The 17,390-nt window shown below is 38.5% G+C and overlaps 1 protein-coding gene across 2 annotated transcripts in view; it reads right to left on the bottom strand.

Annotated features, from left to right (window-relative positions):
* The window catches only part of DOK6 (docking protein 6), a 252,760-nt gene that overhangs the window by 143,746 nt on the left and 91,624 nt on the right, over nucleotides 1–17,390 (bottom strand). For both annotated transcript variants that reach the window (XM_074576550.1, XM_074576549.1), the window contains exon 2: nucleotides 10,313–10,420. In XM_074576550.1, the coding sequence (XP_074432651.1) occupies nucleotides 10,313–10,420 (108 nt within the window). The remainder of the gene's footprint in view (nucleotides 1–10,312; nucleotides 10,421–17,390) is intronic.

A 17,390-nucleotide genomic window follows, 5' to 3' on the forward strand; every position in this document is an offset into this window, starting at 1 on the left:
ATTTCCTCTTGTCCTATCACCTGTCACTTGGGAGAAGAGACTGACCCCCACCTCTCTACAGCCTCAGGTAGTTGTAGAGAGTGATAAGGTCTCCCCTCAGCCTTTTCTCCAGGCTAAACAACCCCAGCTCCGCCAACTGCTCCTCATACAACTTGTTCTCCAAACCCTTCACCAGCTTTGTAGCCCTTCTCTGGACCCACTCCAGCACCTCAATGTCTTTTTTTGTGGTGAGGGGCCCAAAACTGGACACAGCACTTGAGGTGGGGCCTCACCAGTGCCGAGTACAGGGGGATGATCACTTCCCTAGTCCTACTCACCATACTGTTCCTGATACAGGCCAGGATGCTGTTGGCCTCCTTGGCTACCTGGGCACACTGCTGGCTCATATCCAGCTGGCAGTCGACCAACACCCGCAGGTCCTTTTCTGCCAGGCAGCTCTCCAGCCACTCTTCCCTAAGCCTGTAGCACTGCATGGGGTTGTTGTGACCCAAGTGCAGGACCTGGCACTTGGCCTTGTTGAATCTCATACCATTGGCCTCGGCCCATCGATCCAGCCTGTCCAGATCCCTCTGCAAAGCCTTTTTACCCTCAAGCAGGTCGACACTCCCACCCAACTTGGTGCCATCTGCAAACTTACTGAGGGTGCACTCAAGCCCCTCATCCAGATCACTGATAAAGACATTAAGGAGAACTGTCCCCAATACCAAGCCCTGGGGAACACCACTTGTGACCAGCCGCCAACTGGATTTAACTTCATTCACTGCCGCTCTCTGGGCACGGCCATCCAGCTAGTTTTTAACCCAGTGAAGAGTACTCCCGTCCAAACCATGGGTAGCCAGCTTCTCCAGGAGAATGCTGTGAGAAACTGTATCAAAGGTCTTACTAAAGTCCAGGTAAACAAAAACATCAGAATGGGAAGCTTAGTTAGTGCAAATCTCCACAGCAGAACCCATCTGTTTTACACCCTATCTTAATTGTTTCTTCTTGATCTCCCCTCAAGGACCAGTGAAGACCTCCTTCAGAGACCTTATTTCCAGTCTCTCCTCTCAGAAGTACCTATCCCCCAGCTTCAACTGAGTACCTGGTACTGAAACCCTCACTCCCAAGCATAGGGTCTTATTTCAGAACTTGACATTCCTGGGAAATGTCTGGGAAGTGCACACCTCCCAGCTGCTGAAACAAATGAGGTAGGTAGTATTACTGAAGTGCAATTTGCTTTGGTGCAAAAATCTGAACAATCCCTCTTGCTTTCTCTTCACGTGCATCCTTCCTGCTGCACTGATATTCTTTGTCCAAGATACATTTGGGCTGAAGAGATAAACTATGTCCATACTCTTTGCTTCCTTGTCCACCTCCCTCTCACTGTCATATTTTTATTTCTGTACTCATCTCCTTATTTTTGTGCAAAGTCAATTAAGATGGATTTCAGTTTACCCTTAATAATATGCACTTTCTTCACCATCTTCCCATGCCATTCTTCCTTTTAGCATTTCTCATATCGACTTCTTGAACAGCCAGCTTTCTGTCTGCCAGAAGCTCCTGGTGTTTTGCCCAGATACCTAATTGATAAGGTGCTTTCATAGAGTGCCAGAGTATTTATTCCTTTATTTTTCCCCCATGCTCTAACATTTGGTCTATTTCTTCAACAATTTTCCTTTCCATGTTACCTAGGTGCCAGAGGATATACATACAGAGAATGGCTCCATGATCTCATCTCAAACACCTGACCCCAGAAATGTCTTCAGAAATGACAAGTAGCTGTTAGAGTGAATGTCAGGCTTTAGCCCTGAAAGAACTGGAGGGAACATATTTCATTACTCAAGAGAGAAAATTATCTGAGTTTCCATCATATGCAAAGCTTTACAGATGACATGAGACATTTTAGCTGTCAAAGTCAGAAGTGTTTCTAACAAACATGCACAAAATATAGGTTTGGAAATGCTTTAAACTTTGCAAAAACATGGATAGATTTTCATGGCAAAACCAGAATATACATAACTGACACACAGACCATCGTCACCTTCTCTACTGTAAAGGAATAACACTAAAGTAGTTCAAAAAAAAGCTCTCGAGGCTGTCTTAAGAAACACTAGGAAGATTAAGTATATTTTTTCCATCACTAGAAATAACTGAAATATGCTCAGGAGAGGGCAGGACCAGTTTGACACAATACATGCAGCACAGGGATATATCAAGAGCTTGTAACGACTTTAATGACACATACTTCATAGTTCACACAAAAGTCTAGATTAGAAGAGACCCTAAAGATCATCTGGTCCAACCTTGAAATCAGGGCCTTAGATTAGGTTGCGCAGGGCCCGGGCAAGCTAGGTCATCAAGATTATCAGTGTGGAAATACTGACCTCTCTGCTCTGATGTTTAGTTGTTCCCATGGCTAATTTTTTTTTTCTTCTTATATCCAGCTAATTTCCCCTAAAGCAACCTCTGCCCGTTGCCTCTTGTCCTTTCCCTACACATGCTTGAGAACAGAGCACCTCCTTTACTCACCTCAGCCACCTCATCAAAACTGGAATGCTGTCATTAGATCCCCCTGGGCCTTCGCTCTTCACTAATTCAAACCCAGTTCCTTCAACCTTTCCTCATACATCAGGTTCTGCAGCCTGCAGTTTTCTCACTAGCCTTCTGCTGGACCCTCTCTGTTTTTGTCAGTTTCTCTCTTCACTAGAGCAGTGAGGGTGTCCTGGTTCGAGACAATATTCCAGGTACGGCTTAACAAACACTCAGTAGGGAGAAGCCTTCCTAGTTGAGAGTCCTCAATCTGCTGCCCATACTCCTGCTGAGGCAGACCAGGACATGGTTTGGCTTCGCTGCTGCCAGGGCGCACAGCTGGCTCAGGCTCAGCTCACTGCCCAGCAGGACCCTCGGGGCCTTTGCAGCAGAGCTGATCTCCAGCTACTCAGACCCCAGACTCTTTCCCTGCTTTAGTTATTAGGTCTCAGGTGCAGGACTTCACGTTTAGCTTTGTAGAGGTCGTGGAACTTCCACCCCTGAAGATATTCAAAACTCAACTGGACACAGCCATGAGCAATATGATCGGACTGATGTTGCTTTGAGGAGGAGATTGAACCAGCTGGATTCGAGAGTTCCCTTTCAACCTGAATTGTTCTATAGGTCAATGTCATTTTGGAAGCTTTACGTTATAATTTTTTTTTTCCTTTTTTTTTTTTCCTTCCTGCTGAAACATTTAAACGTTCCTCCCCTATCCAATAGTATTTTTTTACAGTAAAAAGTTCAGTCTTCAAGCTTGTTTTAACACTTAATATAACAGGAATACAGCCTCCTATTTAATCAGCTGATTTTTAAGAGTAGAGTGTCCCTTTTGCTGCAAAACTGTGCATGCATTCAAGTACTACTATAAATTTACTGTAGTAAGCATACATGGATCTTCACATAAGAACCACTACTAACATGTCTTGGAGTTGCTTTGCGTTACCAGTAGAGACTAAGAGATGATCTTTACTTTTCCTACCATTTATTACCTCCTTGATACTTAGATTCAGCCACTGATGTCACTACTGAGGAATTCAAAGACACCCATTGACATCACTTCTATATTTACCCTGTGAATTGACATTCCTAATTAATACCCTGTGCCTTCAAAGTTTAGAAGTACGAGTAGAGTCCTGCGCAGGAAGAGAATTATAAGCTCAGTTAAGCATGCTTGTAGGAGCTCAAAGTCCTGTCAGCATGCTCAGCTTGTAGATGTCTTCACTATATCATTAAGGGAAGAAGATGTCATTGCCTTAATACAATCTTTGCTGAAAGACATTTTGTTTTATTTGTTTGCATGCTGCCCTTAGATGTGCTCAGACTCTATTAACAGCTTTATTACCAGCACAGGTCCAATTATTTCTGCAATTTGCTTTTTGGTGCATAGAATGCTTGCTTTGAACAATTACTTTGTTCAGATATGTCTATATTTTAAGAGGGATCTGATAATTACTGCAAATCTTATTGTTTGGTGTACAAAACTGAGTAATTTTAATAACAGTTATTCATTTAAATAGGGATCATTTTAATCTCATCAGCTGAGTAATAGCTGCCCATGAAAGCAATGTCCTTTGCAACCTTCCCATACCGATCAGATGATTTTGATAGAAGACAAGGTATTAATTGAAAGTACTATAAACAAATATTTGAAGAGAAATACATGTCAAAATTAGGAAATAAGGATACAGTTTTCAGGAAAATTTAGTTATCTCTGCTTTGGAAGACTCAGCAAACTAAGGTTGTAAAAATAACACAAAGTACATTTGGGAACCTCTTTCAACCTCAAGGAGTAAAGACTTACAAAAAATAACTCTTAAATTCTCAGTTTTTTTGTACATAAAAATTTGAAAATATTATTCAAGAACTAACATATTCACACACACACACAAAGTCACAGGGCTCCTAAGAAAATACTACATTGAGAGCACTATTTTGAAGTTTTCTGAAAGAAGTTCTGGGCAACAAAACATGACCACAGTTTTAAAGTCAAGGATAAGGGGAGAAGAGGAAAAGAACAAAATGGTCTATATTTGGGATTGTTCTCAAAGTAAAAACCCATTATCTGTGAATGTGACCAGATCTTCATAAGGAGTATGTTTAGCTTTCCTCTAATATGAATTTTTGTGTGAATTTAACCAGATGAGAAAATAGACTTGAGCAAATTTAGATCAACTAACAAACAGCGGAAACAGAATGGTCAACATAGCAAAACCAGAAAGGACTGAATCTGAGATTTTGAAAAACAGAAAGCATAAAATTTATTAAAAAAAAAAAAAAAAGCAAGGAAGGTTGAATTCAAATAATATTCAAATTTGGATGCAAATCAAGTGCAAATCTTATCACAAAAAGCGCAAGAACTCAAGCCTAACAATTACATTTTGATAGATGTTTATCCAACTTCCTTTTGAGAATGCCTTTGCACCTGAGAAGCAAAGCAATATCATGAGTAGTAATAGCAGCATCCCAGATTATAGATGTCCATAAGGAGACTTGCATAACTTCTGATATGTAGTGAACATGAGCAACACAAGAGGCTGAAATACTCCACAATAAAGTAGGAGTCTTGGAGTAAATCAGAATAAAGAGCAGGCTAGTTCACATTTCTTTAGCAATAAGAATCTTTATTTAGGCAACCTGGCAGTGGAACACTAAGGAAAAAAAAAACAACCGAAAGGTAACTGAGTAAGTGGAAACAATCAGAGAGAAGTTCTTACAACGGTCACGATAATCCTACCATATGTATATATTTTTATTTTTAATTTTAGAGTTGTAATTACATTTGAGAATCGTATGGGCTAGCACATAGATGACTGTGGCAAAACTTAGTGTTTTGCAAAGTTATCAGGAATGCATTTATCCTGAAATATTTTGAAGTGAATAACCACCTCATGGTTTAAGGCCGTCTCAATTGGAGACTAGCAACTATGCTAGTTGCTAGTAAAAGAGTAAATATCTCATTGTTCCTGCATACTGAGTTTTTAAACACAAAAAGAATCTGTCCCCTCCTTCTTCTTACAAAACAGGACTACAAAGGCAGCACAGAAAGTCTGTGTGTGAGCTTGTTGTGTGCATGTGCACAGAAGATCTTATTGCCAAGAACTGCTCAAGAAACCATGGTAGCTGATATAAGGACTTGCCATAAAATCACTGGGATTTCATTACATAAATCGCCATTTTCTGAAACTAGTATTTAGCATTCCACAAGCTTCTTCAGGATAATCAAGCAGTGAAAGAAAACGTGTAATGTAGCTTCCCCTGTGTGGCCCTGACCACAAATTTAATTTAATAGATTAGGGTTAGAAGGCTACTGCTATTCTTTTTCTTCGTTATTATTTATATTTGTGGACACATATTGTATAAGATGTGCTTAAGACCATCTGTTCCATACATATTTTTGACTATCAGAAGTCATTGCTAAAACGTTGTGCAATTTATTTTATTTTGCATTTGCAGTTTTAAATAAAGCACATCATAATCGAATGTGGTAACAGAAAAAAACAATTAAATACCAAAAAAATCTAAGAAATCTTATCCTACTTTAATCTTGTTAACTTAAGACTCAGTACCTTAGAGATAGCTGTTGTTGACACAATCTTAACAGAACAATCTCTCATACTGGGGGGATTAAATCAGTAAGTCGTGAACTCTACTCCAGATATTACCTGTTTATTTATTTGAAGGGTAAGCATGCCAGCATTGACAGATTCAAGCTTCTCTTGCTCCAAGGCAGCTATATCTTGTCAGGGACAGACCCAACTCACACCTTCACTTTGTGCGAAGGTTATTTTTTTATTTATTTATTTATTTATTTTATTATTGTGTGGAGCGTGCATTAACAGGACTAGAGATTTTACAAAGAATTGAAAAAAACAAATCCGTTGGTTCCCATTTTGCAGTTTAGGGCCTACCATTATTAATTCATCTATGTCATCCTTAAGTTCCCTTTGGGCTCTTGGGTGAATATGTTCTCCATACTTTGCTAGAGACCGTTCTGTGTAGCTGGGGTTGAAGTATCTATGATCAAGTCTATGATACAGAGACATCTCTTGCATACCCACACCAGAGCGTGCCAGTTTCCTCTACAGTAAACCCCAATGCAAATGGGCTCATTTATGCTCTCTTTCTTTCTCAATTTCTTTATACTCTGATTGCCATTTGGGTACACAGGGTCTTTGACAAGCCTTTTGTCCCTGATGGGTCAGAAGCTGTATTTAAAACCAGTTTTGAGTCTTCTCGTTAGTTGCTGTTCAAGCTCTACTTTGCTTTTTCTAATTCTGTTTTAACAATTAATTAGTCAGCTGTGTAATGCTTTCTAGTTTATTTGGATACACTTCAGGTTTTGAAGTTTGACCTCTCATTTCTAGTAACCTTCATGTTGCTACTTAGCCATATTGACTTCCTGCAATGCTCCTGGCAAGCCGCTCCTAATGGGTAACAGGCACTGGTACTATCTGATCAGTGTGTCTCCAAAACGTGAAAGAATTTAACCTTTTACAAACCTTTATCTTCTTTTACACATTTGAGAAGGCTTTTTATGTATTCCTTCTTTTAAGTTGGTAAAGCTGCAGTGTCTGTAGTGTAGCAACAGCTCCCAGAAGCCAAGACTATTGCCACTTTATGCCCTCTCTGGAGTAATGGGAGTAAACACGTCTGTTCAACACAACCTCTACAAAGAATGTTCAAGGGAAAACACTACAGCTAAGCTATAACTTACCTGAGCAAGAGTGTAATGATCTAAATTTACAGTAATGAGGATTTTTAATTTGATACCAGAAACTGGAATAAACAGATGAGGTCATGTTTCAACTAATGAATGTAGTATTCACTGCTACTGTCAGGCGGCACTTATCTATAAGGACTAATGCCATTACTGTTATTTATATTAAGAAAATCACTTGGAAAAAAAAACAACAAAGCAATGCGCAACAGCATTAGAGAATTTACAGAATAATAAATCAACCCATGTATTGTCTAGATACCAGGGCATGGAGGGGGAAGTCCATTTTTTAAAGAGGCCAGCTTATCTCTACATTAATAAATATTTATTTAGGATATGTAAACCAGAAAATCTCTATTTTTAACTCTCCTAGCTTTGAGCTACCAAATGCTATGCTGTTTCTCTCTCTTTTTTTTTTTTTTTTTTTTTTTTTTGAGCAGAGCCCCTTCTATAATTCACATTGTCCAGTACCCAGGTTTATCATGTAAGTACAGGAGATCCATAGCTGTCTAGGTAAAGTGCTTTACATGGGAATTTGATGAGAGCTGCATTTCAAGCTCAAACATCCATGGAAAAATGGAGATGCTTAAGATCTTGATGGGTTAGTTACAATGGCAGTACTGTTTGTGATCCTGGATACTGATTTGAATGTAGACAAATCAAAGGTATTAATTTTTGTTGTTTCCGCTTGAGAGGCAAAATTTTCTCCTGTAACTCTTCGCATGAGAAGGCTAGAAAACCTGCACAGTACAATCTAGAAAGACTATGTGCTTGTCCTAGACCTTCTTCCATGGTAACCTAGACTGACCTGAATGTCTGAGGGACACAAGTTCCTAGAGAATCCCAGCACATTCTGAGTCCCCGACTGCACCACTCCCTTTCTTCTACTAGTTATAAAGACATTGTATGGGAACAAGGATCTCAGGGTTGACGTACATAATCTTATATGAATATTAGCGTGCGATCAGAGCCCTTCACTCTTTGAAGTATGTTGTTCTTTCATAAGAAGTCAGGCTTGCAACATGTATTTTAATCTTAGAAAACACCAGGTCTTTCATTTCTTCAATATTTAATAAATTTTTTCATTGATTCTCAGAGTTACCCTTCAACTCTGCACAGCAGATTCCCTCCTTATATTTTGTGAATGAATACGAAACAGAATTTCAGAACAGGGCTAACAGTTTGCACTGGATTGCAATAAACATGCATTTTGAACTACTTCAAAATGTAACAAAGCAATAAGCACCTCTGGAAAAGAAAGAAAGAGAATCAGGGTATTTTGACCCAATACAGCAATCAAATAACTGCATTTGCTCCCATAATGGCCTGCACTGCAGTCACACTTGATGAATATTCACAAATCATGCACATCTACTTCACCACTATTTCATTTATCAGAATGGTGGCAATTGAAGAGAATAATCATTATGAAAAAATAAGTTATCCTTAAAAAAAATAAATCATGCCTGACAATAAGATTCAGGGTTTCTATTTTCTGATAATATAACTTCAGAAATGATTTCATGACTCTATTTGAAAAATTGGTATCATCCAAGTGAATGGATACAATTCTTTTTTCTCTACAGCCACATACTCGTACACTTTTAAATAGGGTATTTCCTCCTACCAAGGAGTGGAATAAGAGGGAAAAAAAGGGATGAAAAGAACACCACCCCTTACATTTGTTTAAGTTATATGCAAAGGGACATGCTTCCTACAACAACAGGCAGCTATATCTCTATGTTGTTTTTTCAGCTTCTTAAATTATTCTTACTTGTCACATGATTTTTCTACAAAGACGACAGTTGACAAGCAACATATAAAGTGTTTATGAATCCTTTTACCCAAAAAAGTATGCTATAGGCAATAACATGCTCCAAAAACATTTTAAACTGCCCCCACAAAAGCTCCCCCCAAAGCCACACACTTTCATCCTTCTGCGCTGTTGCTAATCCATACAAACTTCACAGACAAGGGATCTCCTCGGGATTTCAGCCATCACTACGCCTATTGGCCCAAACCATCCAATTAATCTTTTTAAAGACCCATCATTATGTTGCATCTTGAAAGTAAATGTTTTTTTTTTAAATTGTCTAGTACGTGTCAGTCCTTTTTATTGAAAACCAATATAAAATCAGAAGTTGGATTTTTGGCAGTATGAAATTACCAGGGCTAGTTTTCTTAGAAAATATTCACAGGATAACTGTATGCTATTTATTATACGTACATTGTTCATTTAAAGATACCAAGAGGTTACTGGAACTTAAAGGCTAATTTGTAGTTTTATGATAAAATGCGTTAGACCTGCCTTCAAGGGATCTAGACTAACATCCGCAATCTTTCATTGCTTGCTATGTGACCTTGACTAAGTCATCTTTGTGTTTCAACTTGCCAGTTTTAACATAATATTTAACGTTGATATGACATAACGCTAAAGGTGACTGGATAGAAGACAATCGCACAAGCACAGAGCCTTGCCCTATTTTAAGATTAGCTAACTTGAAGTCTACTGACTGACTGGGGGAGCTGATAACAGTAACTTACAAGACAGAAAGAAAAACCCATGCTTGAATATCTTGTTTTCCATCACAGAAGTGAGTGACAGAGAAAGCAGAGAGAATCTCATCAGTGAATTCTGAATTTTTACCCTTAAAAATCCTTGCTGTTGACAGAGCTTGTAAATCATGACGAGTTCTAGGAAAAATATTCCATATTCAACCAGTGTTGCCATTGCAACCGAGGCATTTAGCATTTTCAGAATTTGTTCCATACTTAGTTAATAACTAAGGTTAAACATTTGACTAAGCAGCCAATTTTACACATTCCAAAATACTAATGTTTAAAGAAAAAAAAATCATCAACCTGTCACTTCACACACATTGCACTTTTTGCGCTCATCTGGAAAAAAACAGGGTGATGTCTCACCCACATCACTGAGATTTACAGAAGTTTCAGTGTTGGGATTATGTTTTCAGCGCAATTCTCCCTGTATGGTTTGCAAAGTGGACATATCAAGAACATGCTTTTCCCAAGGAAGAGTGGTAAACAGGCAATGCTTCAGTTCACGAGAAAGGCATGACTTACCTTGTGAAAGTTTCTGAAATACGCTGCCTTCTCATCTGGAAATTTTTCTAGCCTCCTGGGTCCTTTACTGGAAGCCTTCTTGAAAACCAACCAACAACGCCTGAAAATCTGCAAACAAAATCAATGGATTATATCAGTTTTCCTTTAAAGGTGGACAGTATCACAAATGCATTCAGTTACATAATTGACTTAGGAAGATATTTTAAAATGACAATATTTTATTTGAAAGTCTGGCAAATTCTGAGAACATCAATTATTTCTATGTAAGTAACCGGAATTCCTCAGTTTATATACATATTGATTGTCAGTCTTTTGTACGCTATTTTGCTTCAATTTCTTTCATGCATGCCAAATTTGACAATTCCTGAGATGCAAGTAAATCCATGAACTTTGAAAATGAAATGAAAACAATTATAAAGCTGTTACTGGAGAAAGCACTTTCAGAAATGACTTCATGCATTTCTAGCTTTCACTTTTATACTCTATTTCTGCAAGAGTATCGATACCATTGCAGCTTTTAACACACCACAGGAATCAGCAGCTAGAATAAGATTGTATACAAAGCAAAGAAAATACAAAGTTGAAATAAGCATCAATGTGACCATTACTGGAAAACATCTAATCCTCTCACTTAATTGAATGACAAACATTCTAAGAAAAAACCAGATTATTAAAGTTTGGGAACATGTAGTGAAAAATAAAATCCTTCAGAAAGCACAAACCAATATTACCCTCTAATTTTAATAGGAAACACACTAGATTTTGCTTAAAATGCATTTTTAAGCAACGAGGGTACTTTATCAGACTATTTACCAAGCGTTCTGGTGGTATTGCCATAACCAAAGTTTAAAATCAGGATTGAATTATCAAATAAGAATACATTTGCAGTTCAAAAGGAAGCTGATTAAGGATAAGCCTCTAGACAATATTGTGCACGTAAGGGACTAGATATTAATCTAGTGTTATAATCTATAAAAATAGTTTACTTTGTCCTCCTCTTCAGTACTTGCACAGCTCTATAAACAATACCTTATGCAATTTTATGCTATTATTTCAAGGATACATTAAAAAACAAAACCAACTCAATGCTAGTTAATGGTTCCACAGCCCAAATGTGGAGAACAGTCTTAGTTCTTCAGAAAGTCTACAAAATTTAATGACACAATACAAGAAGTACAGTATTATTTAATTTGGATCAGTTCAAACACATCTCCCATTACAAAAATAAATAAATAAATAAAATCAAGGAAATATAAGCAGGGAGAGCTGAAATGAGGATTTTTCCCCTCAGTGTGTTGCTGTCCAAACTGAGCATGAGCAGCAAATATAGTGTCATTAAAATAATTAAGCTTAATTAGCCACATTCTGATATAATACTGACACTATTCTGTTCTCATTATCTCAGAAGAATGTTATCAGTCAAAATAAGTTTTTTTTCTTCTAAAAACCTACCATCGGACTACAGTATCAATATGTTTAATTATGAAGACTTTTGGAAGAAAACATAACATTTAATGAAATCCTCTGCAAGTATACTTCTTACAAAGCATACAAGTTTTAGGGGTTTTTTTCTACTAAGGTTGTAAAGTGGCAACTGTACAACTGTACTTCCTACCTCAGAAATTACTTCACCTAACCTGGGGGGAAGCAAAGACAATATCATACTTCCTGAAAAAAATGACATTACACTGTGGGACATCATAAACCATCTTTATTAGATAGTACTTTCTTCAAGTAATATCTTGGCAGTGTTGCAACTTATTTTACCAAAGCTACAGCACTGCTCCCACAGTTCTCTCTTGATTAATTCAGATTAACTCTTCACAGTGTTACGGTGTGAAAATCTCCACTTTTGCAGGTAACGCACAGGTAGAGGATATTCACTCTATTTTGACCTTACTAGAAGTAATAGCACAAACCGTCCAAAATGGACATATTTATTCATTTAACGAAAGTGTGGCTTTTAATAATACTTCTGGCTCTTCTGGGACCTGGTTTTTTTTTCAGTCTATGTGTATTTTCAGCTCATCTCTCTTCCTCTGAGGAAAGCCTTTTCCTGAGAAGTTCTTTATCAAGGTAAAAACCATTGCCTCTATTTCAAATCATGTATTGATTTCCTTATTTCCATTATGTACCTTAAATGGTTTACAGTCCTCACAGACTTCTCTTTAGAAAAACAGATGAAACTACAGCCCCCATCACCAGAGGTCGTGGGTTTTAGCACAGCCACAGAATCCTCATTCTACCGATGACCTAATATTGGGCAACTGATGATAAGGTAACAGAAGCTTTGTATCAACTGACAGAGTAATTTTTACAGGTTCTGTTTGTTTGTTTGTTTAATATGGCACAGTTGTATTTTGTTATAATGAGAAGTATCAGTTAGAATCATAGAATGTGTTGGGTTGGAAGGGACCCTTAAAGGTCATCTAGTCCAACCCCCCTGCAGTAAGCAGGGCCGTCTTTAACTAAATCAGGTTGCTCAGAGCCTCATCAAGCCTGGCCTTGAACGTCTCCAGGGATGGGGCCTCCACCACCTCTCTGGGCAACCTGTTCCAGTGTCTCACCACCCTCATGGTAAGGAACTTCTCCCTAATGCCTAATCTAAACCTACCCTGCTCTAGTTTAAAACCATTGTCCCTTGTCCTATCACTACATGCCCTCGCAAACAGCCCCTCACCAGCTTTCCTGTAGGCCCCCTTCAGGTACTGGAAGGCCATTATAAGGTCTCCCCGCAGCCTTCTCTTCTCCAGGCTGAACAACCCCAACTCTCTCAGCCTTTCTTCATAGCAGAGGTGCTCCAACGCTCGGATCATCTTCGTGGCCTTCCTCTGGACCTGCTCCAACAGGTCCATGTCCTTCTTGTGCTGAGGGCTCCAGACCTGGACACAGTACTCCAGGTGGAGTCTCACCAGAGCAGAGTAGAGGGGCAGAATCACCTCTCTGGATCTGCTGGCCACAGTTCTTTTGATGCAGCCCAGGATGTGACTGGCCTTCTGGGCTGCAAGCACACATTGTTGGCTCATGTCCAGCTTTTCATCCACAAGTACCCCCAAGTCCTTTTCCGCAGGTCTGCTCTCTATGACATCAGCCCCCAGCCTGTATTGATAACAATAGCTCCAGTACATCAGTAGTATCCCTAATAAATGGAAAACTAGACAAGTAAAGTTAAGGAGTCAGATTTCTCCCTGTAAGGATGAGAATATTTTCCAGACAAAAGGTCATCTAATGCATACTAGGAAGGAATTCCTTCAATGATAAATGAGCAGGCTCTCCTGAATGGCAACTTCAGTCTTTTCTCACTGGATATCAATCTGGGACAGTGTAGAAGCTAAACTGACAAAATTCAAGAGGGAGGCTTTCACCCCTATAACCGTGGGCAATTCAAAGTATCCATCGAAGAGGGCTAGATGCTAGCTATCTTTAAGGATGCTCCTCATTAGACCTTTGCCCAAATTTCAGCATTGGGATGAATTCAAAGTCTTCAGCATTTAGACTGCTGGAATGAAAAGCTCTTGCTTTCAAAGGAGAGCACTGAACAGCAAGAGGTGGGGACTGTAAGGTTTATCTTTAGACTGTTACTGGTTCAGTGTATTGTTTTTCCATCTGTTTTTTCCAGACCTTTAGAGAGAGGAGAGATTTGAAGAACAGAATGGATTGAAGAGAACTCCTGATTTGGTATGTACATACACAAGGGTACATCCTTGCATTTGGAATTTTTTTTTTTTTTGACCTACAATCACTTTTAAAGATGGTATAAATATATACAGTTCCACTGCACTTCAGCAGCATTTTATCTTATTACATCAACAGACAGTTTGTATCTCAGTGTTTGAAAAAGCATTAGCATATGAATTTACCTATAAATATGAATAAATAGGTGCAGATGTGAGCACACAGCAAACAAACATTTGCCTTTCATAAGGCACCTCATTGTTATACAGAAGCCTACTCAATTATTCACGAACTGTGAGATACTCTTTTATCCCTGGCCTAGTTTAGGATGCCATTGGCTGTAATCAAAACTTCTGAAAGACTTCTAAAGTCTTCAGATAATTGGGGAAGCCATTGTGAAAGAAATCAGTCCTTGAACAACAGAGAGAATGAGAACTACTCGTAGAGTTGCCTCCATAACATATAGTATTTCCTGTGAGATTTAGGTGTCTGTTTTTCACATATGCATACTTGAAGAAATGCCAAATATTTGATCATTTAATCAGTTTTACAGCATTCTTGGATAAGCGCTCACTGCTCAATAAAAATGATATAAAAATTTTGTATCAAGGGCAAACAAGACGAAGTCTAACACTATACTGTAGCTTTTTTTCTGGAGAAATTCAGAAAGATAGCATTAAGTTCGTGCTATGTTTTGGTTTCCTTTTATTAATATATCAATTAGAAGGACCAAAACTTGTTCATTACAAACCCGAGAAGGCTCCTATTAAAGTACCTGCTGAGTTCGTGGCATAGCAGAACATCTTTAAGCAGCACTCTTCCTCTCTCAGTTTTACAAGATGGGCAAAGCAGAAAAAAAAATTTCCTCTAGATCCCACTACCTGTGCAACTATATATCAATATGCGATGGCAGCAACTCAGCGCACGTGTGGTCTGGTAAGACTGATTCGCTGTACCATGCAACAGCATATGGGAATGATTTTCATTACAATGTACAAGCTTGCAATGGACAGAAGCTTCTGTTCCTAAAGATGGACTCTGAGTAGTCTTATCTTGTTAGAGAGAGAAAAGGATTCCAGATCTGCAACAATATAACCTTATCACCCCCAAATGATTTCTGAACTCTTTCCAGTCAGATATTTGACTCCCAGTGCTGCTCCATTTCTATTAATCTTTAGAGAGCACTTTTTTATATTTTACTTGAAACACTGCAGTAGACCAATTCATGATGAAAATCTCTGCATAATTGTCTTTTCTTACTTTTTCTTCTGCTTAATTCACCTCTCAGCTCACCTTTCCAGCATGCTTATGTTTTTTCATATTCTTGACTAATACATGCAAAAGTTTGACCTCTGAATGGATCATTATTTTTCATGTTCATATCATACAATTCTGTTTTATTGTTGCCATGGTTATTCAAAATAAGCCCATTAAAACACATTACAGGAAATACATTGACTAAATTAGTTTTCCAGAAAGAAGAAAATCTTTTCCTAAAACAATTAAAATAATTGGTTTACATTGGGAATCGTACATAGGATTTTCCATTTTCCAGAGATTTCTAAAGCCTTTTCCTAGTCATTTACAATAAATGCTGTTGAGATTAACATTTCTATTCATCCACAGCTGTAGCTAATAAAGTTCTGCCAGTCATCACTAATATTTAGAGAAGGGATATTTATTGACACATCTCTACACATTACTCCAGAATTTCCACCTCAAAAAAAAAACCCAGAAACAAAAATCTTCTCATCTATCTTTTTCAATTTTTCTAATGCCAAAAAAAGAAAGTTACAACATTGTAAGCTCTTTTTTCTTTTCAAACCACTTAAGATGCTCTGAAATCTCCCTACTCCTGTCTAAAAGATAGTACAAATGCCGATCACTACCTTTAGCATACTGGAAAACTAAAAAACTAAAACTCTAATTTTCTGTCACTAACTGTAGAAACATTTGTCTCTTGAGAGAAGCAGCAGTGAGTCGGCTCCTAGTTACCAACAGACACCAACACTGACCATAACGGGCACCGAAGCATCACTCACGGGGCTTTCTGCTAGCATAGCACAAACAAATGGTTCTCCCAGGAAGACATCTACATAATAATGTTCAGTCCTGCATTTATATCTCGTTATCTGCAGCAAAGGGTAGTTGTTTCCTCCTCCCTGACTTTCCATGTGCAGTGCTCTATCTGTTAAATAATACGACATCTTCAGTGTACCCATTAAAAACACTAAAACATGAAAATGTTCAAAATTTACTTCACTAGTTATCCGCATTAAGAAATGGATATTGTCTTTTTGGAGGGTATGTGAGATAAAAGAAGTATGTTGTGAGCTAAAAAAGCCCCTTGACTCACAAATTAAAAACCAGAGCATTCATAATAAGAAAAATAAATATAGTTGTCACAGTAAACTCATATTTAACCATTGTTTTGACACCCACCACTTTTTCATTTTTGCATATTTTGGCAAAGGGAGAAGAGATGAGGGGTGACACCTTATTGCTTCAGTAGAACTACACTTGTCATGCATTCAAGTAAAATTTGAGAGAAACTGAAAAGCAGTTATTATCTGTAAAAAGGTCCAAGAGGAAAATGGGAAGACAAAACCATTCATGCCTCAGCTAATGAACAAGTTAAAGGATTTAAGCTATTGCTGAGTAAAGCCAATAGGGAAAAGAAAAAAAAAAACAAACAACCAACAACAAACCTCTTAGTTGCAAACCACTTACTTGAGTTACCAACACTTGATATTAAAAAGATAAATCCAGTAGTGTTGTAACAAGGCATGCCATCTCTCCCGCACTCAGGTTTCTGGGCGTCTTAGAAGTTAAGGTGCCCGAGAAACTTTTCCTGTCTTCCCGTCCTAGAAAATTTTTCCTGTCTTGAACAGCACCGATTTCACTGTCTGCTTTTTTGAAATACAGTTACCACTGCACTAAGTAGGTGCATTCTTGGGTGGCGAATTTGTATCCGTATGACAAAACAAGAGAGGCGGAACAGTACTGCACCACCACTGAGCTCCCAAATTAGCGCGGAGGGTGCAGAGTAGCAGGGAATGGAGGCCAACTCCTGCTCCTTTACCACACCACTGGGAACCCATACACCTCCCAGCAGCAGAGCAGAGATCCTCCACAGCCTCTGACAGCCCACTCCCCCGCAAACAGGAGGAGAAGCAAAAATAACCCCTAGCCCTGCTCAGAAGCATGAGGTTATGTTCTTCTGTCAGCAGCTCTGAGATGTGGGGCCAAGACTTTACCACAAGGTACAAAAAGCCTTGGGAGGTTTTCCCTTTTTTTATTGATTCTAACTCTCCACCTGCTCTTGCTTATTTCAACGTATTTTCTTCAAACATTACCAAAATATCTACCACAAAGCAATCACAGTAAAAGCAAAGCTGTTGAA

The sequence above is a fragment of the Larus michahellis genome, chromosome 2 (assembly GCF_964199755.1).
Source record: "Larus michahellis chromosome 2, bLarMic1.1, whole genome shotgun sequence".
Classification (NCBI taxonomy): Eukaryota; Metazoa; Chordata; class Aves; order Charadriiformes; family Laridae; genus Larus; species Larus michahellis.